At 38.6% G+C, this 25,771-nt stretch overlaps 1 protein-coding gene across 2 annotated transcripts in view; it reads right to left on the bottom strand.

Moving 5' to 3' along the window:
* KIAA0930 (KIAA0930 ortholog) overlaps positions 1 to 25,771 on the bottom strand; it is a 67,484-nt gene that overhangs the window by 24,975 nt on the left and 16,738 nt on the right. For both annotated transcript variants that reach the window (XM_042835058.1, XM_042835059.1), the window contains exon 2: positions 12,530 to 12,678. In XM_042835058.1, coding sequence (XP_042690992.1) covers positions 12,530 to 12,678 — 149 coding nt within the window. The remainder of the gene's footprint in view (positions 1 to 12,529; positions 12,679 to 25,771) is intronic.

Here is a 25,771-nt window from a genome sequence, read left to right on the forward strand (position 1 = left end):
GACAGAAAAATCACAGATCTTATGCTGGAAACACTGAATAAGACAGACACATTAGTTATACACATACAGACAGCTGAAGCACCTCACCATAAAACCCACCTGAACCAGCTTTAAAAATCTTTGAGATATACTGTATACTTCTCCTCACCATGTCCATTTATTCCCCAAATAATGGAATGCTACAATATTTAGACATGCTCCCCCTACTTTTCACACAGGACAGCGTGAATTCTACATGGTTGCCAATGCTATGCTATTTGTTCAGTTCATACAGGTGTTGTCATTGCCTCACTTGCACGGTTTAACTCATAAGCCTTTGAAAAACTCCTGAAAAGAAATCTAACCAAAATCAATACAAGCTGTTAGTTGGGCAGCAGGGGAAGGATGACTTACAAGACTTACTATTTTGTTGATATTCAAAAGCCATCCCTAAAACAAAACAACAAATAGATTCTTATTCTCTTTTAAATGAAATCCAATGGGATTACAGGCATATCTCATAGTAGCACCTCTTTTCAGTTTCCTAGATCACATTAATCAGAAAACAGTTCAGGGGAAGTAAGCTTGAAGAAAGAGAGGAGGAAGAGACTGAACAGCATCCAAGAATTTTTCACAGAACAGCTTAAAAATTCAGTTAGGAGATCCTCCTACCATCTCCAGACCCAGCTGCCATTCAGCCGTTTAGTAATAAAGGCCAGTTTTAAAGAATTTACACTGACAAGTTTGGGGTTCAAAGGATCAAGAAAAGCTGTTCCCCAACCCCCCCATCCCTTCTTCTTCACTCCTCCTTCTTGTACAAAACTAGAATAACACCAAACATATACACTAGAGTACAGTTGTTTTAAAACTGTCTCATCACACAGTGCATTCAACTTTTGAGAAGCCTAACAGTTTCCAACAGTGGAAGTTTTTCTTTTTCCTCTTGCATTTATCACATTGCTAGTTGTCTCTTTACTAGCTTTCCCTGCACCAGGCAGGTATAATTCCAAAGTGGAGCCTTAGAAGCACTCATGATGAATGTTATGTTTTTCTAAATTCACTGACTTCAGGAACTTATGCCCTTCTCTCCCATGCTTCAGATTCCTCCCTTCTCACTCTCACACAGTCCCAGTTTGTTCTGCTCTCTCATGCTTTACTTAAAATTTTTTACTTAACAGAATGAAAGATCCCTAAAACGAAAAGATCAGCTAAAACAAAGAATAAAGAATTAGTGCTAAATGCTTAGAACCAGTTATCAAGCAAAGTTTAGAAAAAAAATTACATCAATGTTGCAGTTAATCATAAGTTTAGTTACATTCCTAAGCTGGGTAGGATGTTAAAACTCCTTCTGCTTCTTGACCCTTTGAACATGTGTGTTAGACATAACTTGAAATACTTCATACAGCACAGAAGAGCTATTATAGCAAGTTTATGGCAGTTTATGGATGTGAGGGAGACAGAATTTGTTGCTCTAGCAGTTTCTTAATCGAACAAATTGGTCAGACAGCAAGAACAAGCTTTGGGGTACCAACAGCCATCTTTAGCTCCTTCCACCACAAAAAGCAATTTCCTTTTCCTCCACTTTTGCAAAGATAACAATTCTCACTACCACTACTTCAGTGTCTTTCCAAAAACCTATATAGTTTTAAACTTCTGCATCGTCTGCATGACTAACTCCACCAAGGCTATCATTGATATTTTTATCATGGATATTTATCATTGGTATGAATATACTTCATAGACAGCTGTAATAAGCTGCTTGAATTAATTTTAAAAAGGCATTGAGAGCAAACTCCAAGCACAAGTGCTCTTATAGAAGTTAATGACGCTATGCTATACGAAAATGCTGAGGATCTCCAGGAAAATTTTTAATTTTACTTTCACCGTACCTCTGAAGTACTTCAAATCCCAGTAAACTTCCTCTTAACTGTTTTAACTAAAAGAACAAAACACACATGTGCATCCTCTAAATATTAATATTATAAAAGCTAAAGATATTAGAACCCTAAATTTTGAATCAGCATTACAAAAAGTGTCAAGCTAATGTAATATACTGGTGATGGGAAAAGGTTTATATTGATTTCTGTATCTAAAAACCAAACAAACACCACAACAACAATCAATAAGCTGCAAGTTCCTGATTTAATGCAAAGCACTCTACCCCGTTTCATGGAATTTTTACTAGTACATATCATGACTGAAATTAGCAGATACTAGGTTGTAAACTCAGTGCAAGTCAAAGCTCAGTACCAGGAAAGGGTGTGAAGTAATGTCTGTTCATCTTGCTCTTAGAAAGGTGGTAGAGTGCCAAAATCTTGCAATGACTCTGGCTCCAGCAACTAGTCCAGCTCCTCAGACCCAAGGCTGGCTACACAGATCTGCCAAAAATCTGCCAAAAATCTGCCAAAACGTATCCAAGCTTACCCTACTGCCTGAAGCTAGCTGCCCTTAGGGCAATGCTCTCTCTCTGAGCACTTTCTCCCCTCCAAAGCACAGAGATGCAGGATAGTCCACACTTCTTTGCCAGCATGCAACAACAAATCAACATGACAACTCAGAAGGAAAACATAGCATCCCAGGAGCTGTCAGGACTTTCTGACACAGAAATATGGGATTTTTGCAGAAAAAGAAATCTTGGAAGTGTAGCATAGAGGTCACTACTCCAATTTCTGAAGATTTTTATTTCATATGTATTTAACAGGCAAGCAAAAGTTGCAGACGTATGTGAGACAAACATTTACGTTTTTAACGGGCTGCCAAGCATCACTGTAGAGTATATATCCAGTAAGACAACATGAGCTGATCTGACCAAGTCAACCATGAAAATCCATCTGCTCATTCATCCGCTCGGCACTGACAGACCTGTCTCTATTAAATGGAAAGCAAATCAAAGCAGTCTGGCATTTTCTTGAGCATACAGAGAAGCCCTATGGGGACGGTGCATCCCCAGTCCTGTCAAATAGGGTAGCCAAGAAAGGACAATGACATTAACAACAAATTACATTCTATCCCTTGCCTAGAATATTTATAGCCAAGACAATATTTAAAAGAGGACAAGCGTATGCAATCATACTAAAATGAAAAAGATTCTTTCAAATGTAATGAGTTTTCATCTTAGTTTTATCAGCTACCTTAACATTATCGGCAGTAACTCTAGAAGGCAAGGAGAAGGCCCTCCAAAACAAGATTCCAATTCCCTTTTCCCACATACTATTAATTTTTTAGAATTTGCACCTGAGGCTCCTGGAACATATCCTGGGGTCTACATAAGAGGCAGCATAATGCCCAGTAGTTATGGCAGCCAGACACACCTAAACTGAAACAAACTAAAAGCTGAAACAAAGACCACTGCAATAAAAGGCTTGTGAACTGCTTTGTGTAAGACGTGTTCAGCTGTAGGCAAACAGTTTTTTAATCTAACTTTCAATACTACTTGTTTCAATACTACTTTTGCCACAACCATCTCAGTACAGTCAAAAAGCCAGATCTACAGAAAGAGCAGTAAATAATCTAAAAAGTTGATTTTACACTGGCTCTAAAGAAATCAAAACAGCAGAAAGGTTTCAGTCTCCAGCATCTTTCAGAGGTCCAAATGGGACAAGCTGCATGCTCAACAGCAGTTCTTGTTTTTTCCATAACACAAGCACCCAGGAGAATCTGTTCACAGCTCTGGACTCATTCATTTGCTGGCCTAAGAAATGCTGGGCGATTAACTTCTACTATTTATTCAAGACCTGCAGGTGAGAAACTCAGCAACCCACATCACAATCCCAAAGTGAAGGCTTATGACCTTCCACTGCCACCACCAAGTTGACATTTATGTCATCAAGTTGATGACTTTAACATCAACTTGACTGACTTATTTCAAATGCTAAATGAATGTACAGGTACGGATTGGGGAGGGTACTTGCAGATGGAATAGAAGCCTTAGAGAAGGGTAGCGGATTACCCTTTTCATCATCCAAGTTTAGTATGGCTGATAACAGACACTGCTGTAATACTGTTCCTATTCCAGACTGCGCTCATAAGGAACACAGGACTCACAGAAGGCTACTAGCAAAGATAACTTTAAAATGAAAATGCAAACAAAAGTTTTGGCACATTTATCAGTAAATGGGAGACCCCCTTAAGTCTTCATTTAACTTCTCAGTCACAGCAGACAAGAGAACAAGCAAGTGTAGCTGGGGAGATTTATTTATTTGTTTATTTTTTACTAGGGATCACAGAGATTTGGCTATATTATTCTGCAACTCACTGAACAGTTTTAGAACTTTCATTTAATGGGAATGAAAGCCTTGCCCACTGAAGTCAAAAGCAAAATGATCACTAGTTATAGAAGAGCTGGGACTTCCGTTCAAGATCTTCCAGATATTCACAAGTTCTACCCACTTACCTCAAGTATATTTGACAATGCTGTATCCACAATCATCTTTGTGGATTCAAACAGATTGAAGTGTTTAAAAAGCAGGCTAGTCACTAAAACTATGATCAGATTTCAAAGAGGAATAGCTACATATGATGTTCATTAATAACAGATTCACCAAATACGGCCTTTTCTTTTGGACCAAAGTTGATTTGCTAGATTTATCATCCTACTCACAGTCCTGGCACTAAAAGCTGCAGACCTTGCAAGATCTATTAGTCTTCACATAAGAAATATATAAAGCAACAGTAAGTAAATACGGTAAGTAAGTGCCAGGGAAGTTGAAAAAAACATCTGATTGCATAGTATATTTCTATTTGGTATAAAAGTGTCAATAAAATATTGCACTGTAAAATTAATTTATATTTTGATATCACTTAAAGACTCCACTTGTTGCTATGGAACTGGAAAGATATGCTTGGGAAACTCTTTACAAGAGGAATCACTTGTATGATGTTTGGGTTTTTTTTTTTTATTCCTAAGGATTGATATCAGTTAAGAAGGTTAATACCCACTTGGTGATTTCACCACATCTGATCAGGTTCAGCATGGCTCCTAATCACCCAAGTTTACATTTAATCAGACAAAGAGAAGAGTATTTTTCTTTTTTCCATAGCTAACCTGGGATTTTCAAGAAAGCAAAATGACTAGGATTATTGTTCCCTCTTTTAACACAGAAACAGGATTTAAATACTTCAGGTAATACCATGACTATAAACCAGGTGGCTTGGGAATTTTTTCTTGGACTTAACAAACAACTTTTTAGGATAAAGCCTCATACATCTGTGAACAGCAAAGAAGGGCTTTGCACTCTGCCATATTAGTGTTTTGCCTGCACTGCTGAAGTGCTTTTTAACAAAGGGTAGAGGCAGGGTATAAAAACCATTATAGTTCATTAACTTAATTCCTAAGATGAATGTTTCTTCTCCTTCCTGTCTGAACAATGAGGTATCTCATATTTTCATACTTATGTTCAAAATGTTTCCACAAATAAAGCCCTGACGATGTGTTGTGGTTTAACCCAGCAGCAGCTCAGATCTACACAGCTGTTTGCTTACTCCCTCCTCCCAGTGGGAGGGGAGAGGGAATGAGGGGGAAAAAAAAAAAAAAAAGAACTTGTGGGCTGAAATTAAAAAAAAAAAAAAAAGATTTAATAAAACAGAAAAGGAGAAGAAAATGAAAACAGTAATGATAACAATATTGTATATACCTACAAAACAAGTGATGCACAACACAACTGCTCACCATCCACCAATGATACCCAGTCAGTCACTGAGCAGCACCTGTCCCCCAGCCAAATTGCCTCAGTTTTTAAAAGCTTTTTTGCATGATGTCACATCATGTGGAATATTCCTTAGGCCAGTTCAGGCTATCTGTCCTGATTCTGTCTCCTCCCAGATCCTTGTGCCCCATCAGTCCTCTCCACTGGCAGGACAGCATAAGAAACACAAACGTCCCTGGATTTGTGCAGCACAGCTCAGCAAGAACCAAAACAGGGGCCTGTTATCAACATTGTTTCTATCCAAAAGCCAAAACATAGTATCATACCAGACACTATGAAGAAAACAAACCTAACTCTATCCCAGCTGAAAACAAGGGTAGCAAGATCTGCTGAAATTCTACTCTTGCACCATTCAACTACACAATGTTCAGATATTTTTCACTGATTAAAGTGCAGTAACACAGAAAGACTGAGGCTGGAGGATAGTAAAGGTAGCTGTATCTGCAGATGCATTCACTCATCACAGTCCTTCACTGGATAAGCTCAGGTGCAGTCTGAGCCTAAAAACAACAAAGTCAATCTACATGTAAGCCTTCATTCTCTTCCACTTCCTTTCTTCCTGATACTCAGTTCTGCAAAGCTATTCTCACTACTCAGGTCAGTGTTAGTGCAGCTATAATTCCTTACAGCCTAATAATTCCCCTGTCACATATTGATCTGGTTGCAAATGACAACTTAATGGCACAAGACTGCATTAGAGTCCACATTTTAGCATCCGTTAAAGTGAGAAATGCTCTGATTTGAGAAGTCTGACCCCCTGAAATTCAAGGTTAATTACACTGCTCGTTACTCCAAACTCATTCAGAAAAGACAAAGCATCACTGCAAATGTTGCCCAACTTCGATCTGTTTGCATCATCTCCTTCCAAGCAACAGCACATCTGGGGCAGGAACTGAATTTGTTGACTGGTTCTGAATTGAATAGTGAAGTTAAAGTCAGACCTCACTTACCTCCCATGAGACAACAGTAGAAGGCACAGAGGATACTTTCTCAATGGATTCTTATCGCCACTCTTCATCATTGGGATAACTAATATACCAGTAGGAAAGGAAGCACCTTTGAAACTGACTATAGCCCTCGTAACAAATAATTCCTCATCACAAATAACTCCTACCAGATATATTACATAATATTAAATAATATTAAAGTAATTCTAGCTGCTACCTAACACTTGTACTCTGTGAATTGCATTGTTAATTCCCAAATTCAAATTCCCTATAAATTTTCTAAACCAACATTCAAGAACTGAAAGGATAGATACGTGTCACTACTTCAGCACTATCAAGTGTGGCCACAGACTACAAAGTAAGCAATATTTTGGGATGAAATAGGCTGCTTACCACCGCCTCATTACCGTATTTTTTCAACCTCTTTGAAGTCCTCCACAGAGAAGCACAAGTACCTGAAGCAACATATAGTGTGCTGACTGCAGATTCCAGTAAGCAAAAAAAGAGAAGTTATGTCTCATCGTGAACTCAAGCAGCAGGCAGACATAGGAAAAATAAGGTTACGGAACATTAATAAAGTATCACATTTAAAACCGCTTCTGTTGGATGTAGAAATGTATAAACTGTATTACTGAACAGAAAACATGAAAAAACTAGTAGGTAAATTAAACCTTTAAGTCCTAACTACTAGTGTCATTAGAGACCTGATTACAATATTCCAGAGCTTGCACAATAGTGCAAGTTTCAACACAGAACACAGGCATTTTCATAACCATAATGAGCAAGCTGACACCGCCTGCATAACCCTCAGATCAAGGCTACGTGCTATGCTGAAGCAGCAGTCTGATGAGGTTTTCAGGGAGCTCCAAGCAGACACTGCACCTTTTCCAGGCTGAGCAGCCCAACCAAGCAGTGCTCAGCTGTCCCTCAACCTCATGGAAACTTAGACACACAGCGTTTGAGATTTGAATTATTAATTCTCTTTAATCGGTAAGGTAAAGTGGGGTTGGGCTTCTGCTCTTCCAGATGAAGTTCCTCTGTCACAGAGAGCTTGATAAAAATACAGCAAAAGCAGAGGTTACCAAGTAGCAGTTTTTTCATGTTCATGTATTTAGACAACCAAATAGCAGCAGAATAACACTGGAAAAACAGAAATATGAGAGGGTTAATTGTAAAAGAAAAGCCAAATCTTTACATTTTAAACGTTGAGATCCCTACAAGAAATCATTAATATTAATCTGATAACGCCAGTGCTCCTCTTTCACATTTCAAAAGGAGAACAATATGTTTATCCTCTCCTTTTCTGCAGAAGCCCCTGTTCCTACTCACTGTAACATCTCCATAAGCTTAGCAAAGCAAGAGAGCTGAAACAGAACAGTAGCCTTCCTGCTGACTTGCATATGTCGTAATCATTCTTTGTTCCCACACAACTGTTCACGTACAAGACAACAATTTATCCGGCAAACAATATTCAGAATTTGGCCATTTCTTTCTCCGTCGTATTCAGACAGTGATGTGGACCTGTCAGCACATCAAGTATCTCTACAGGAGACATTTATTTACAGTGTTAAAAAGCATGAGTCTGAAGAGTTCCAAGAGGGACAGAAAAGTAAGAGAATCTAGCAGAAATGCAGTGTTACAAATTATAAGCTCAGGTTGTCAAATCTTCCAGCCAGGCAGATGGTTAATGTGAATTAGATATTCAGCTAAGAAATACTGTGAATTTCAGTGGGAGTCGTGCCTGAAGTCATTTAGAAACTAACTAGTCTCCCACTCCAGCCAGTATTTGTTGTGTCACAAGTCCAGATGTACGTAAGTATGTAAACCATTGCTCCTGCACAGTTCTGTTTCTGAAACCACAGAAAAATCAGTAGCTTAAGCTTAGTGAAGAATTAGCAGCCTGAGTGACTACCACATGCATTTGGCATCAAATCCACTAGCTCGCAACTGTAGGATGCTGTAGAAAACAGGACCTACTCCAAAATCCAGGCAAGCTCACTTATATCTCTGCCGTATAAATTCAGCATCCTTGCCAGATAACAATGCCAGAAGGCATACCCTGCTCTGCTGATACACTGTTCTTAGAGGTTTTACCTTAGTTTCCCTACTACACAGTTATCCCTGCTAACACCATTGTAGTATTTTTCTTAATCCCTAAGAGAAGGTAAAGCTGCTTTCTATAGAATGATCAGAAGCTTGCAACTGTAACAAAGCGTAATCCTTTATAAATGGCTACTGGGTTGGAAAGATTAAGAAATATTAAATTTTGATCTAATGCCATTTTAAAGTCAGAATCCCAAGTGCAACCACTGTAACCTTAAAGGTTTTGGCAACACAAAGGACTCTTTTTAAGTGAGGATCACAGCTTGTATTTTCCAGTTGGTCATATTAGACACAGTGTAAGGCAGCGGCAAAAGGATTTTTCTACTCTTGACTTAATTGGCACATAAAGAGCCATGGGCTAAAGGGATTTTACCTTAAAAACATAGTAAATCAACTTCGAGAAGAGCTACATTCCACACTGCCCTGCTGTCACTGATCCTACAGGGAATCTATAATTTTACTTAAAGACATAGGGAAAAAAAAGCATCTTCAAAACTTGGCACGGAGAACTGAAAGATTGTTACTGCAAAGTGCCAAGAAAAGAAAACATTCAAAGGCACTTACCTGGGATCCAAGAATCTGTAACACATATAGTATAGAATTAGATATGGCAGTTCTGCCCTGGCAGAGACCATATTAAGAGCTTAACTGCTGCTTCACTTGTATACACAGAGCTTAGAAACTGGGGAAGTGGAAAGGAGAAGCAAATGGAAAATTCCTTACACTATGAGGTCTATGAAGCAGGTCATTTAAAAGGCTGTTCAAAATGAAATTTCAGATACCAGGGAAGTTTACCATCAGCATCTACTGATAAAGGATTATGAAATCTATTACTTCAAATTGTTGTTAATATTAAAGCTGAATTCAAAACCCTTCTCACTGAGCCTCAAAATGAACCTCCAACTGACGTCAACCCTAACAGTTTTTCTCTGCTTTTCATTTATTACACTAACTTCACTTCAAATACTTTCACCAACTGTCTTCGCTACAGTAAGTATTAAAAAAAAAAAAAAAACAAAAAAAAAACCGTGAGCAGGAATGACCTAAAACACAGAGGACAACTATCAAAACATGTAATGTGTGTGCTAAGTCATCACTTGTTTCTTGCTGACATGAATCATCTTTATAGCATGCAATATGAGCATGCTGCATGAGCTCATTATGTCAGAAAACAAACAACCCTACTGCTGGTATCCAAAGCAGCCTATAGGAGACTACTGTGCTCAAAGCTGTGCAGGTATTATTCTCATGAATATAACTAATACTCTGAGATATCACAGGGCAATTCATCCCTCAGGCCTCTACCAGCATTCTTCAGTCAAAACTGGCAGTTGCCAGATAAGTGCAGAGCAATTGTTTAGCTTGGAGAAGAGAAGGCTCCAGGGAGACCTCACTGTGGCCTTCCAATACTTGAAGGGAGCTTATACAGTGATAAGACAAGGGGGAATGGTTTTAAACTAAGACAGGGGAGGTTTAGGTTAGGTAATAGGAGGAAGTTTTTCCACACAGAGGATGATGACACACTGGAACTGGTTGCCCAAGGAGGTTGTGGATGCCCCATCCCTGAAGGCATTCAAGGCCAGGCTGGATGTGGTTCTGGGCAGCCTGGTCTGGTGGTTGGTGACCCTGCACATAGCAGGGGGGTTGAAACTGGATGATCATTGTGGTCCTTTTCAACCCAAGCCATTCTATGATTCTATGATTAAAATAAATGCCTACAGAAAAACTACAGTGAGTTTGCTTTATCATATACCCAAGTTACATAGACCCAATTCTACAAATACCCGATGTTCAGGCTTCTGCATAACCAACAGAGAAGTCACCATTACAGACAGCAACCATTAGTGACAGCTTGACACCACTTAATCACAAGGCACGTGCCTGCAGGGCAGCTCTGATTCTACCTCTGGGGTCCCAGGCAAGCTAAAACATCTCCCATTCCCTACTTTTGCAATATAGCTCTGGGGATATAAATGAGAGCACACAACTGGGTGGATGACAGGGATGTCTGAGGTCAGTGGGAGATCAAAAAAAAAACCACTGGTCTCCAGCTTTTTCCTCTTTTAATGATATTACTCCAGTATTTTGATACCATCTTTCAAGAAAGAAATGCCAAAAAGTCAAATCAAAAGCTGTTTATTTATAATTCAAAGATCTCGGGAAGTCCAGTTTATCACTGAACAGGACAGGTGCAAAACAGTATTTTATAAACCTCCACTGACTACGAGCTACATATAACGTATGCTCTCCATGTCAGTTGCTATGGCAAGGAGTTCACTAATGCTGATTCTGCAGTAACTACCACTTACAATAGTGCTCACAAATCAAAATTATCTATGAGGTTTTTAATGAGGCTTAAATAAAGCTCTGATAGCAAATGCAAGGGTTATTTCACTTTCCTCTCCGAGGGAGGTTCAAACAGTCTGAACTTATTAAATAAGTTAAACAGAGATTGATTGGAGTCCATAAAATAATTTTAAGCCATCAGAATTCCTCTAGGGTCCACCTCCTGTGTTGGGAAAAAATAAGAGGTTAAATGGATGCATCTTTTTATTACGCTAAACAAAGCCACAGTGTTGTTTGATGTGAAAGACAAATGTATTTGTAATCATTCGAACGATTTAGGAACAAAGTTTCCTCCAAGTCTTAAACAAGCAAATATATTATCCTGAATTCTTTGCTGAAAAGTAAGGAAGTACCAGCCAGACAGGAAAAGGTCAATATTCTATCATCCTTTCCTTAGTGGTTGGCACGATAGAACTTGCAGGCATATTGGAAAGAGAAGATAACCGTTTGCATTTCCCATGTGTCCAGCAACAACAACAACAACAACAAAAAGCAGCAACCAAAAACACACCTTTGGAAAGTCTCTTTTAGGATCCTTTTTCAAGGAAATTGACGACTGTAGCTATGTGACCATATTTTCACCCAAACAACACACCCAATTTAAAATAAACAAATAACTCACACTATATACATAAATCTGTGATTCAACAGTATTTATTATTTACATAAGTAAGGAAATTAACCCCAGTTTCTTCCTATCACAATGACCTTCTCTCTTTTGACCACCCTATAAGTCATATTCTTCACCTGCACTAAAACTATCACTTCTCTTGCTTCTGCTTCCCTCAACTAAGGTGAAAACTGCCATGACATGTTGAGAAGTTTCTCTTACCAGTAACTGCAAAGTGCCTCTGCAGCAAAATTAAGCTACCTGATTACATGTTTTCAAGAAATAGTACTTCTACAGGAATGCAAATTGTCTTAAGTATACCTAAAAATAGTTTCTCCACTTCTTTCTCTTGTATTCCTGCTCTAGCAGTCTGCATGCATTTTGCCAGCGGTAGGTATACACATTACAGTACACAGTAGGTGTTTATTCCAGATACTCTGGTATCTTAGGAAGCCTTTTTCTAGAAAAATTTCAGTGATGATCTTTCTCTTCTTTTTCCTACCTTCCCACAGATTTAAATTCTCAATTCATTAAATATTATCAATGAAAAGGAAAACAATAGCTTGGATACCCTCCCTTTCCCATAAATGCAGGCAGACCACTACAAAAAACTTCCCAAAAGACGTACAAACTCACTTATCTCTCCAAGCCCATGATAGTGAAGCTCATTTAAAACTTCACAATGTTAACCCTACGGATCGGCTTTGCTCATGGTAGGCAAATCTGGAAGTTCCTCATCATTGGTCTGCAGTTCTTCAGATGCATTAGGTTCTCCAGAACAACAAACACCACGTTCACTCGAATTTCCCAAATTAAAGTACATATCATTACTCACTCACCTTTTTCCCATCTGTACTATCACCACTAACATAGGACAGTTTTCGACGGACATAGAAGAGCATATCATCTTGACGGGGGGCCCATTTCTCCATAAAATATGTAGAAAACATCCAAGTCCAGAATACAATACGGTCATCTTTGAAACACCCTAAGAGAGACACAAATAAAAGGGGAAATAAGAGTCATTAAACATCATATTTGATTGAGCCTAATGTGACACACAGTCTTTGCTAGGCATGGCACAGTCAAGCCCAACAGCCCCAACTAGTATCTTCTCTGTTGCACAACACAGTCACTACTTGGCACAAACTCAGAGCCCATCTTTGGCCATGGTCAACCAAAATCATCCCCTTCAAATCTGTCTGCTCCCCTACGTGACAAACACAAACCAAGGTCAACAAGCATGTCCTGCCTATGCCTGTACTATTGAGAAGTACAGGACCAGTAAAGAGAGCCAGAATTTCTCAGAAGCACTAAAGGAATAGTTTCAAATACACATACTGTCAATATATGCCCAGGATAACGACATGAATCCATCAGCAGATTTATTGTACGCTCTCAAGGAGCGCTGCTAGTCCCTCAGAAGCTAGCAGCTGTCCTTCCTTAAATCAATACACAGCAACAAGAACATACTTATGCAGGAGCTACTGTACCTTCTTTAATCAGGAACAAAAATCAGTTCTACATCAACAAAACAAGGTGCTTTGAAGTCATGAATCCCAGTCAGGGAGGAGAAGGGGAACATTGGGAAAGAAATATAACAATGTGTCTTATTCAAGGAGAGGAAAAAATTACAGCACCAAGAACATGGCAGTTGGTTTCTCACCAGGAAAATGGGGTACAGCAAAGGTGACCTCACCTTTCATGAAACTCTTCAGCATGGTTGACTATAATAAAAACAGCTAAAGTGTTGCAACACTGCAATGTCTGCACATTCACCAACATTCACACAGAGAGAGAAATCTCAGATCTACATCTGGTGACACGGAGCTGAAATTCTTCAGCACTGCTTAGCCCAGTCACAGACTCCCTCAGGAGTCTTGGTAAGTGGGAACTGCAGCTGTTATCCACTCACTGGCTGCTTCAAAATCTGTGAGAATGGCACTGAAAATCCTACATGGCTAAGAAACAGAAAAACCTGAAATTGGCTACTTGTAAGACATGTGCACACGTGTCCACATGTGACTGACAGCACAGCCTCCAGACCAACTATCCCTTACAGCAACTTACTTCCCCAAAAACTCTGCACTGGCTGATGCTCCCCAGCCCAACAACTATTCCCACTTGTGTGTTCCACTCCCAGAGGTACACAGAGCATATTAAATGCTGCTGCAGAGAGATGAGCCTTGCATAAGCTACATTTATTTACAGTGATACATGCATTAAGCTTTAAAAGATTTTCCAGTCAATTGCAAAAGAAAGCTGACATACCACAACAATGAACATGATTTTTCTTAGGCACTGGTGGCTAACTTCAGGGCTTTATGAAGCAAATCAATCAACCTTCTCATCCACAAGCATAACTCAGCACATTTTCTTCATTATGAGCGCGGTATTCATAAGCCAAATCTTTCCTCCAATCTTTAATGACTTTGGTGGGCAGGAGATTAGACTTTCAAATTTTTTAGAAAACAAATGAGTGACTGAAGTATTTTATTTTTTTTAACATCTTTTCAACTAAATCCAAAAGCAATATTGAAAACAAAATAAAACTTCACTGATGAAACATACAAAGACTATATTAATCAACATAATGAAGGATAATTTTCAAAAGTATGTATATAGTTGATTATATCTAAGTATTAATGAAAAGGCTATGAAAGAACAGCAAAAGACCAAGTTCCCAGTAGAAAGTTCCCAATAAAGGCTACTTTCAGGCCAAGCTGCAGTTGCTTTATCTGCATAGCTGTGCTGAAGTCACCGCGATTACTTAAGCCAGCATAGAGCATAACGTGCAATTGTGAAATAAAGTCTACACTGTATTTCAGTTTTTCCAGTAGAGAAGGTGAATGTTGCACAATTCCAAGGTTCTGTGCACCTTCTCCATCTGAAGCCTTCCTCTGGGTGCAAGTGAACAGGACTGCATGGCAAACAGCTGCCTACCTACCAATCCAGAGCAGTCTCAGATGTGTTTGAGATTCTCACAGCTAGGCTGAGAAAAGATAGAATTACCATCATTTAGTATATTCCTAGATAAATGCTAAGACGACAGAAGAGCTATTCAGGCTTAATGATATACTGCTGACACAAGGACAAGCAGCTCTGAAATACCCCACCGATATATCTGTAGGTTGGAGGAGTATATTCCAAATATTCAGCCTACTCCAAAGCATTCAGGCCATAAGCCTCAGGAACAGACTCTTCAGTAGTAACAGGGAAGGCAAAAATCCCTACAGCTGTAAAGATAGAGCTAACCTTATTTAAGAAGATTGATGTGATACCAGTGACACCAGAGGACATTGTGACCCAGTCCTGCCTCTATATTTAGTGAAGAGTAGGAAACAGGGCATGCATCAGCATGATTCATTAATGGTATCAAAAAAAGTTACTAAGTCTCATGGGTTTTGAGTACCCGAATTCAGAACCTTAATTAAAGGGGAGGGATGTGAGATAGGAGGAGGGAGTAGAGAAAAAAAATTGCCCTGAATTCATATGGAGTTTTAGGAAAAAATGGAGATAAAAAGAAGTCTATGGAATTAAATGAACAACTGAAGACAACCTAATGCCTAGAAGTACAATACTTCAGTTTTGGTTTACACATAGGCAAACAAAATAAGCCTAAGCAAGACACTGATAAATTTACAATGAAAAGATTTTCTATCAGTGAGAAATTTTGCTTTCCCCTTAGACAAGAAGAATCACATTATTTAAATTCAATAGTATAAATGAGGGTTAAGTAAATTTTAGATTCTGGTAGTACTTGCACAATTCTAAGTGGTTGTATGAGTTGCTGGTAGCATCATTAATAGCAGGACATTAATATACACAGGAGAACAGCAGAACAGAGAAAGATACCAAGACTTTATGTGCCCTCCTACCCTTGCTGGAGAACAAAGAAGAAATTAATTCAATGTATTTTATTAGTGTAAACAGAAAACAAGAGGACAGAAATGCTGTGGCAGTGAAGTTATTTCTGCACTGCAGCATAATGCAGGGGAAAATCCCAACAGGAATGTTGGACAGCCATCAGTTCAAAATCCTACCTGCAAAAGATTGGAGAAAGCTGTCCTCCAAACTTCAGAAACATTTCCAGACATTACTGTATCATTAAAAGTGGCCTGAAGATGTTCTAGTGATTCTGACTGCAGTGGCTGGAGGACAAGAAGAGTCAAACCACAGCAGTACAGCTGCTTTTATTTAATTTTAGTAGAAGCAGGAAGGATAGGGAGCAGCACATGAAGAATTAGCCTTTACAATCTTCTATTAAATGGCATTAACTTTGAAAAGGAAGTAAGAAAATTTGTCATTGCAATGCTAGCTTCCTAAAGCTCAACAGAGGGGGGGAAAAAAAGAAAAAAATCAATTCCAATATCAAGCCATGAACTGACAGATCAAATAAATCCATTCAGTCTTGCCTTCAACAATTAGATCTTCAAAGCAAGTCACATCCTTACAAATGTGTCATTAATTTTCAGTGTACCACTTGAAGCCTTCCACCTCTGCTAAGGAGAAACTTTGAAACTGCTTTTTAAATTGTTTTAGGTAATAGCATTGAGATGGCCAAAGAAAAATTTTCTTTTAAATAAAGAGAACAGGGAAGAGGCCTTAATTTTTCAGACTGTCACAGTTATCTGTCAAGGAGCCTCAGCTGTACTCGAGATGCCAGGGCTCAGAGGAGTTTTGGCCCCATCAAGTGCCAGCCACTAAAGAAACAGACAGACTCAGCTCTCAGTTGGTTTGCTGACCTTAGCCCTCCACTACTGTATTCAATACTACTTCTATGCACTTGGTAAGGACTGAAATAAAAAGGAGAGAGAATTTTTATAGTCCAGACAATCCTGAGTTGGCAACAGCTTTCTATTGCATTGTTCTGTCACTGGTTTGTTCAGATGATGTACATATACACATGTACAGCACTGTCAAGCTGATGGGTGGAAGCTATGACTCCAGCTAGTTGAAGAGTCCTTTTAAAATGGTAAGGTTTATTTTTGCTGGAGAATTTGAGCCTTCTGCAACACCAGAATTAGACAGTATTTGAAAAGGAACCAACTTCCATTTCTAATTGAGAGCAAGTAGCTTCTCAAAACACTCCTCCCCCAACAAATTCTGTTCCTGAATAAAATGGAATTAAGAGTTGAGACTATAAATCTTAATACACAAAAAGTTGATTATATAATTATAAGACCTTTGAAATGAATAAATCCTAATTACAACCATTTACTGTAATGATTAGTTTACATGGATTTTATCCTCACTAGAAACAAGATTTATGCCAGCTGCTATGAAATAAATCATTTTTACCTATTAAGATTTTTGTATCGAGCACTCATTCCAGGGAACTGACTCCAGACTGACATAAGCTGGGGACTGCAACTTTTTTTGTCTTAAATTAATGCTTTCCAAAAAGTCAGTGGATAAAGAAATGCGCCAGCATATTGTTTTGCTTCAAAGGAATAGAAGACAGTTTCTCATTTGGTAAATAATCATCTTTTTTTTGTTCAGCATGTACCACTCTGAGCTTAGCAAAGCAATTATTTCAAGGCAGACAGGGTTTACTGTACTTTACTCCAGACTTCTATGAGCTACTTTTGACTGTGAAATATCGTAAAACTCCTTTCATCTAATTTTGTCACAGCCATTGCAGACCCAGAATGAGTTCTGAGCAATTCACACTAATTTTGTTTTGAGTTTGGTGAAGTATTCTGCAAGGACAATATGAGAAGTGCTTCGCATAGATTAAAGCTACCTTTCAATATGCTAAACTACAACTGCATAAAACCAGAACAGATGTCCCCTGTCTTGTGTTAATTGCCAGCACCCCAGATCATCACTAAATCAGAAGTTAAGTCTTCTACTAATGCAGACATGAAAAGCCAACGTCTAAACCCTTGAGTCTGACCTCACACAGACTTCAGCAAGCATTCAAAAGCTTGCTAGTACCCAACTGTTCCCAGTCAGGCAACACAGAAGGAACACACTACAAACTGAGGTTCCCAGACCAAACCCTTGCAGCATATTCCTCTCAGAAGCAGTTGCATCGTGAAATGAGCACTTCCATGAACGCCAGCTGCAATGACAGAGCATAGCAAGAAGCATGCTTCTGCAGACACTAATCACGCTTCTGCAAATCCTAAATCTGTCAGAAAAGACAACATACTTTCAATGTTAAGTTTCTCTGGCATAACTCCAGCTAGAAAAGGAAGGCAGCACAGTGACAGGGACAAGATAGACACCATAGCTTACCTTCCTTCTCTGCCACAGAGAGCATGCCTCTTTTCTTACCTCAAAATAGAGATAACTGTTCCCCTACTCTACCACATGTTGCACAAACACATCCATTAAGGTAATACGGAGAGTATAAACAGAACATTATTTTTTTTTTTCATCTGTAATTAACAGTTACACCACATGCTCCTCTACTAACATAGAGCAAGTAAAGAGAAGAAAAGATCAAGCCTAGTTTGAAGCTGAATGAAGACAGTCTAGATTAAATAGAAGAGTTGCTGCTTTTCCCTTTCTTTTCAAGTACTTTTAAAGAACATACTACCATACATTCAAATACACATCTACTTAAGCCTCTTACAATAATACTTATTTTGTACTTGGTTTACAGTATCTCTATGGGAGATTATAGCAGCTGACAAAACTTAAGCTTTGAGCATTGGGTCATCAATGTTAGAAAGCAAAGAAAGAAAATCAGGCCAATTGATTTTGCAGCTGCTGTACCCTATTTGCCAAGAGATTGTACTACAACTCTCATTTTTCACCTTCACAAAACACAAATAAACTGCAGACACCCACTATGAGCCTCAGGATCAATACACAGTTTCAGTGTATTGAAATTTAAGTACCTTAAATTCAAAGCCTGTTGCCACAGGTAGTTAGCTGAAAGGCTAAAAGGAGACAAGCAGCCACTTGGATGAAATGCAAATGTGGTCCTTTGTGTGAAGAGGGAGAGAAACACATCACATTTTACTGCTGAACCATAAAGTCTTCCATGAAGGCACGTGAAAAATACCATGAAACAAAAAGACCAAAATGCTTATGACTGGGAGAAACTGAGCTTATTTTCAATTGATAACTTCAATTCCCTGAAGCAAAGGAATGACTCAGAGCTGACTAGACAAATTACGCTGAACAAAAATGACGCAATTATATTCCAAAAACCAAACACAGTTAGTTTACCTCTCTCAGTGAAAGCTTCCTTCCCCACCAGAGATTTAACTTTGAAACATTCTATGAAGTCAAACCATGACTGTAGCAATTCAACTTCATGGCTCATAACCATGAAATATCTGACAACTAAATCACATACCTATCCTATCATCCACTTGCAAAGTGATGGAATTATCACCTTGGAGAAAAAAAAAGAATAAAATGCCAAAAATATAAAATTTTTTTATTCCCAGTATGAAAATACAACCTTAAAACATATTTGACATTCCATAGCAATGGTCGTCCACTGCTCCCTTGCTTCTCTTGACAGCCTAGACTCTGAAAATACTTCTATTCATATAATTAAATATGCAGTTCATCCAAAGAGTCTGTATAATCAAAGCAATGCCTCTCAGTATCCAGGGACATCTGTTGCAGATGGTTTTTAGGAGTTATAGACCCCCCGCCCTATAACCACACCACACCATTACCTAGCCACTGGTTCTTTCATTGGGTGGGATAGATTTGTGCCATAAAAGTTAAAATAAAAGGTTATGGTTACAAAACAGCACAGTTTCCACACACGAACAGACAGAAACTTCAGATATCTCATCTTTATAATCATGACTCAGTACTTTCTTCAGCACAGCACACATGCCAACTACGACTGGCCATTTACTTCCCCAGAAAACAAGAAATACAATATTTTTTTACTGCAGCATCATTTTTTTCATGATAAGGAAGCTCCTCATTTCTGCCTAGTGCAAAAATTAATTCATGCAAATTAAACTTTCCAAATATCTCTGTGTTTTCCAGAGTACACACTCTTTTCAACTCTGAATCATCCATGAATAATCATGCTCCCACATAATACTCCTTATCAAAGTATCCAACAGAACTGAGAGGGGTAATCTGACTTCTGACTCTCATCTATCATTTAGTAAGAAGTTCCTTTTCCCCTTTTTGCTGATTTTGTATAACACATACAGCTAGTCTTGATGAGGGAATACTAGAAAAGGGGAGGATGCTTATTTCAAAAGTTAACTTTTACAGTGTCTTCTGCCAAATCAGCAAAGAGCTACCTAGAGTAGGAATGTTCCTGGAGGAAGTCAAAACTCCCCTTGCAGCTCACAGGAAATTAGCTTATAATCATAGGAATTGATTAGCAATGCCAGCCAACAGTAAACTGACAATTTTACTTCAGAGTACCACCAAAATATTGTTCAGACTGCTTTGTGACAGATAACTATTTGCATATTGACACAAACAGGTACAAACCAAGCACATATTAGGCTACTCAAAGACAACAAAAGAGACTTAAGAATTTCAGACAAAACTTTTTTTTTTATATAAAATACATCTAAGCTTAAAGCCTAATTCCAATTACCAAGCAATCACAAGCACATGCAGTATAATTACCATGGAAAAACAAAGAACGTGGGTTTTTAAAGTGTCACATTTTCATATGGTATTATTACTATTATACACAATTATAATATCTTATTTTCTTCTGCTCTACTAATTGGCTAACTACCAATTCCCATTCTTCCCTGAGGAAGAAACAAAAAGGAGAACAAAATCAGGGTATCAAAACAACTAAGATAGTAGCTAAATGGAAAGCATCTTTTAATACCTGAATACATCCATTCAGGGAAGGTAGTACTTCCTCCCTCCCTCAAAGGCTTGAGTTTCTCCATTAAAAATGATTTTACAGATTTTTTACCATAAATTAAATGAATGATTGTTCACTTTTTTTAATGCCAAGAAAAATAGCTTGGATAAAAAGTACTTAATCACGATAAGGGGAAAGGCTAATGGAAATGCTAAAGATCTACTGAGCAGAGACAAAGACTATCACAGATGATGTCAGGTTTTGTAAGCTGCCATCATTATCTGAATTGGTCTAAATTCAAGTCCCATTCTAGTAGCTGTGTACTTATAATAATCTGCCACATAAGAATGAGATAATAGCAGGTGCAAAAAATAACCTTTTCAATGTATTATATTTAATGTACTCCCTGTGGCTACAAAACAGGAACTTCAAATAGATTACAATTTGTATAAATACACATTGAGCTCAGGAGTGGTAACAGAACAGTAAATACCTACATCACAAGGTTAAACTAAGTGTTAGGAAATCTTGACTATATGATAAGATGCAGTGCAAAAAAATCTATAACAAACTTTCAGCAAACGTGCAATGTTTTAGAAAACACTTAGTTATACCAGCAGTAAAAACAAAGATGTAGAACATTTATCTTCTGCCACAGTGTTTATGAATCCTAAATATTCATACATTTCAAAAAGGAAAGAAAAAGGTTAGATTTAAAGCAAATAGCTGGCTGAAGGTAGCAACTATACGTTCACTCTCCAGTGCTAATAAAAGCCCACACTGATCCAGTTTCAGGTGCTAACATTCAAATCTTACTTTCCATTATAACTAGGCAGGCAAAAAGAAAGAAGCAGGAGCACCTCAAAACAATACATGACAGAAAGCAGAGCTAACATCACAGGAAAGGCAGCTTCCTCACCAATGCTTTGCTTTTGGTCACATGCAACTCTGGCTACCTCAGGAAAAAAGGATAAAGGGTACTTTTCTCCCATGGTCTGCATTCCTTATGAAAGCTATAAACATACAGGTGGGATTTTTTGTTCATTTGTTTTTTGTTTTTTTTTTTCCTCCTTTTCAAGGCTCTGAAATTCCCTAATGGTTTCTAAATTCTCTTCTGGTGTAACACATACAGCAAAAGTTATTTTAACTGCAAAACTAAGACAAAACAGAGATGCATGCCATCCCTACTTCAGTCTCATTCTGTAAATGTTAAGATATCATTTCAAGGCCTTACTCAGCCTTTTGTCACTTACCTATACTTCAGTAGCCATGCCAGGTTAAGGCTTACATAACATGGGGATGATTGTACATCCTGTCCCCAGTTGCTGGAGCATACTAATTACTGTTTCCCATTCATAGCACAACACTGATACCAGAAGGACATGCCAGCTCTCCAGTCTGTGTAAAATTCCTTCCACTCAGGCTGCAAAAAAAATCAAAATATAATCTTCCTGGATTTTCTTTTTCCCTCCTCCCTTTTTAGCTTTCTGGCTATGAGACTAGGCCAGAAACAAGCTTTCTTTGCAAGTTTAGTCTATGTAAGTGCCCCAACATCTAACCCTTACTGAGATTTGTGTGAATACTAATTGAACTTTACCCAGGCACACAAAATCTGAAAAGACAAAGCAGAGCATGAGGAAAACAGAAACTAGTTATGTCATCAGCAATTAGGGGATTGACACAGGAAAGCCTTGAACACAAGTTTGTTTGCCAGGCAGCCAAAATGCAGATTAAAGAGCTCAGAGCAACATCTACTTAGGTAAACCGTACTACAGCAAGTGTAACATAAGGGAGAAAAGTTGGGTGGAACAGAACAGAAACAATAAAAAGGGCTAAACGATTCATTCTATGTTTTCTAACTTCAATTTGTTGGCTTTGTCAACATAAAGCCCAGATTCATGATGTCACTGCAAAGTGAAAACTAAATCCATTTATATTCCATGCATTTTAGCATCCAGTTTCCTCACCAGATACCAAATCATGGGTGTTCCCACATATTTTGGAAGAATATGGAATCTATCATCAGGCTTTTAGCTCTATTTTGATACAGCTACTCCTGGCTATGTGGAACAAATGCGTTCCTTGAGTCAATTATTTTCAGCCAAAATTTGAAAAAAAATCATAACATGAAAAATAATTTAAGGAGGGGGGAAATTAAAAGCCATAAACACATAACAATTACTCTATAGTCCTTTGACATACATATACTAAGCAGACAAAAAAAAAAAAAAAAAAGAAAAAAAGAAAAAGAAAAGAAATACTTCTCTTTTTTAGTAACAAGGAACCTAACCTTTCCAGCTTCCAGTGAAAGAAGAACCTCAGTACAGTACAATACAAATAAGCAGATGTAACAAAATGAGTGGCTGGTGTTTTGGGTACACAGGGCTACTGGAAGAAAGATAATGAGTAGGACAGAGTAGGAATACACAGCTCCCCATTTGCTAAAATGGGAAGTGGAAAGAATAACCACTTACACACAAAAATTTGTGCTTCACAGATAGAACATCTCGATTCACAACTGCCACCCCATCCAGTTCTTTTATGTAGGAAATGTGACATCTTGATACCTTTGACATATGCTCTTTCCTGCAGGAAAAGAAACAATAATACAACAACCACCACCACAACTGAGCTTTCTTCACAGTGTATCAGTTGTCAAGCTGTCAAGATGCCTAACATTCACATCACTTCTCCATCGCTACTGTTGCCCTTTTTAACATCTGAAAGCATTTGTCAGAAATTTTCTGTCAAATTAAAATATGGAAAAGAAAATAGCAGAAATGATTATGAAAGAGGATTCCCAGCTGAAGAGTGAAAAGTCAAATCACAAGCAGAACACAAAATTATCTCTCCAGTATTAGCATGGACAATTATAATACCTGGAATAAAGACAAATTATTTGTATACTTGATGTGTCAGAATGATAAATTGCAAAATAGAAGATACTTCCATGCATCAGACAATAGCACAGCTAGAGCAGTTGACTGAAACACGCAAAAATGAAAATTTGGAAAAAAAAGAAAATACTACAGTTTTTCTCTAACACAGCACCTACTGAAAATAGCTTAGGGCAGTATTTGGATCACAGATTTTCCTCTGAGATGGTGCTAGTATTTAGGATTTGAACAGGTAACCTGAAGACAAAAAGGAACATATGCAAGAAGCTCTTCTCACCATGGATATATGCAAGTGTGACTCCAAATACAGACAACTGCTGTTGGAAAAAAATCAAAAGCTGTTGTCTGTAGTTGATAGTTCCTTCTTCCACTGTAAAGTACAGCCTTGGGAGCAGGGACAGCAAAACAGGTGTTGAATTCGCGCCTCAACTGTCAAAGGTTCAGAGTATTAATGCATCACTGATTTTATATATATTTTTTTTGTTAGTGTGCCAGGCTACGAGCTCCTTATGAACAGACCAAGAGACCGTGCCTCGACCTGTGCTATGTAGGCAGTCACCCCCAGCAGGTAGCAGAGTGGATACAGCTGGGGATGGCAACTTCCCAAATCTTCTCAGCATGAGGCTGCTGATTATTTACTAGAGGTCTTTTCACATCAGTTCTTAGTACCTGCTCCCTAAAAGCCCGAAGTAGTACCAACACAGATAAGTAGTACATACAGAATAAAGCTTTATTCTAGAGTTAATAGCAAATTAAAAGCACTAAATTAGTAAGTCTGACTTGATATTGTTCCAGCAGCCAAACCTGAGATAGGTATCTTAATGCTCATCCAGAAAACAGATGGAGAGAAGAAATCCAAAACGGGATGCATCTGTCTGCAGCCAAACAAGTACTAATTTCAAGGAAATCCCTGTCTAGACTCCATTCTATAAATCTGTGTTACTACAAATTCACAAAGCCAACCCACGGCATCAGTGTCCATTAACCAAGTCTGTGATTTGATACCAAACTACTGAATCAACTAGAACAGGAAAGATGCTGAAAGAGTAGAATCAGCCTAATGCAAATTAATATTAAAAAAATGAAAGTTACTTGTCTTTTCTTCAGCCTACAGATCCTGCTGTTGGGTTCATGGACACTAGGGACACCATCAGGCCCAGCTGAACCAGCACTGAAGGCTGAATGTAGAGAAGTACTGAGAGCTTTGCTGGACTTTGTAAAGGGAACCACATGAAACACATCAAATCCATGTAAACATCCCAGGAATGCTCCTCGTGGCTCCACCAAATTAGAGCTACACTAGACTAGTCTTATATTTCCCAATGAGCTAAAGGGTAAGAATTTGTGAGACATGGGCATTCAGATGGTATTGGCCAAGTCAATACCTATTTCTCTCCAGATGTGTTGCCTTAGCCAACACCATGTGAACGGATTCTATCTGTGCACTGAAGGAACTGCCTTCGTGCTGGACATCACACCTGTGTCAAAGACTCGTTACAATAATTTTCCTTACAAAAAGACACAGTGAGGGAAAAAAAGGACCAGAACAATTAAAATCATGGAAAAGCCGAAAACAAACAAAAAAGTATTACCAAGAGTACTCCAACTTCCCCTCTGGCCAGTAATAACAGTTCAGCTTTTAAGGCTCTAACACTACCACAGCAGGTCTGTCCAGACACATCAAAGTGCATGTACAGAAGACAATACAGAATTTAGAGATCCTCCTCAAGAAGCACAACTACTTTGCACATCCTTGGGATTAGGGTTACTGAGAAATTACAACACATTAAACATTGGCAAAACTAACATTAATTCACGAAACTAAAAAACAAACTCCAAAATTTATTTTTTTCTGAACATCCTAAGTTTCCAGTGTAAAGGGAGAATTCATCCACAAATAGTAGATTTGGGGTTGACTTCTGATGTGGAGGAATCATCTTCCACCAGATAGGTGTCATTATTTGTCATACACAAGCTGTCCCTCACAACACAGGGATAACAGAATCACAGAATGGCCAGGGTTGGAAGGGACCTCAAGGATCATGAATCTCCAACCCCCCTGCCACATGCAGGACCACCAACCTCTCCATTTGATACTATACCAGGCTGCCAAGGGCCCCATCCAACCTGGCCTTGAACACCTCCACGGACAGGGCATTCACAACCTCTCTGGGCAGCCTGTTCCAGCACCTCACCACTCTCTCTGAAAAGAACTTCCCCCTGACATCCAACCTAAATCTTCCTTCCCTCAACTTAGAGCCATTTCCCCTTGTCCTGCTGTTATGCACCCTTTCAAAGAGTTGATTCCCCTCCTAACTGGAAGGACAAGCCACTCACCAGGTTTCCCTGGCATTGATGCCTCCAGGGATGGGCCAGTGCTAATCTAATACAGAGATGCTAATAAATGCAATCACAGT

This window comes from Centrocercus urophasianus, unplaced genomic scaffold (genome assembly GCF_019232065.1).
Source record: "Centrocercus urophasianus isolate 14NV4802_14NV808 unplaced genomic scaffold, USGS_Curo_1.0 seq_5, whole genome shotgun sequence".
Classification (NCBI taxonomy): Eukaryota; Metazoa; Chordata; class Aves; order Galliformes; family Phasianidae; genus Centrocercus; species Centrocercus urophasianus.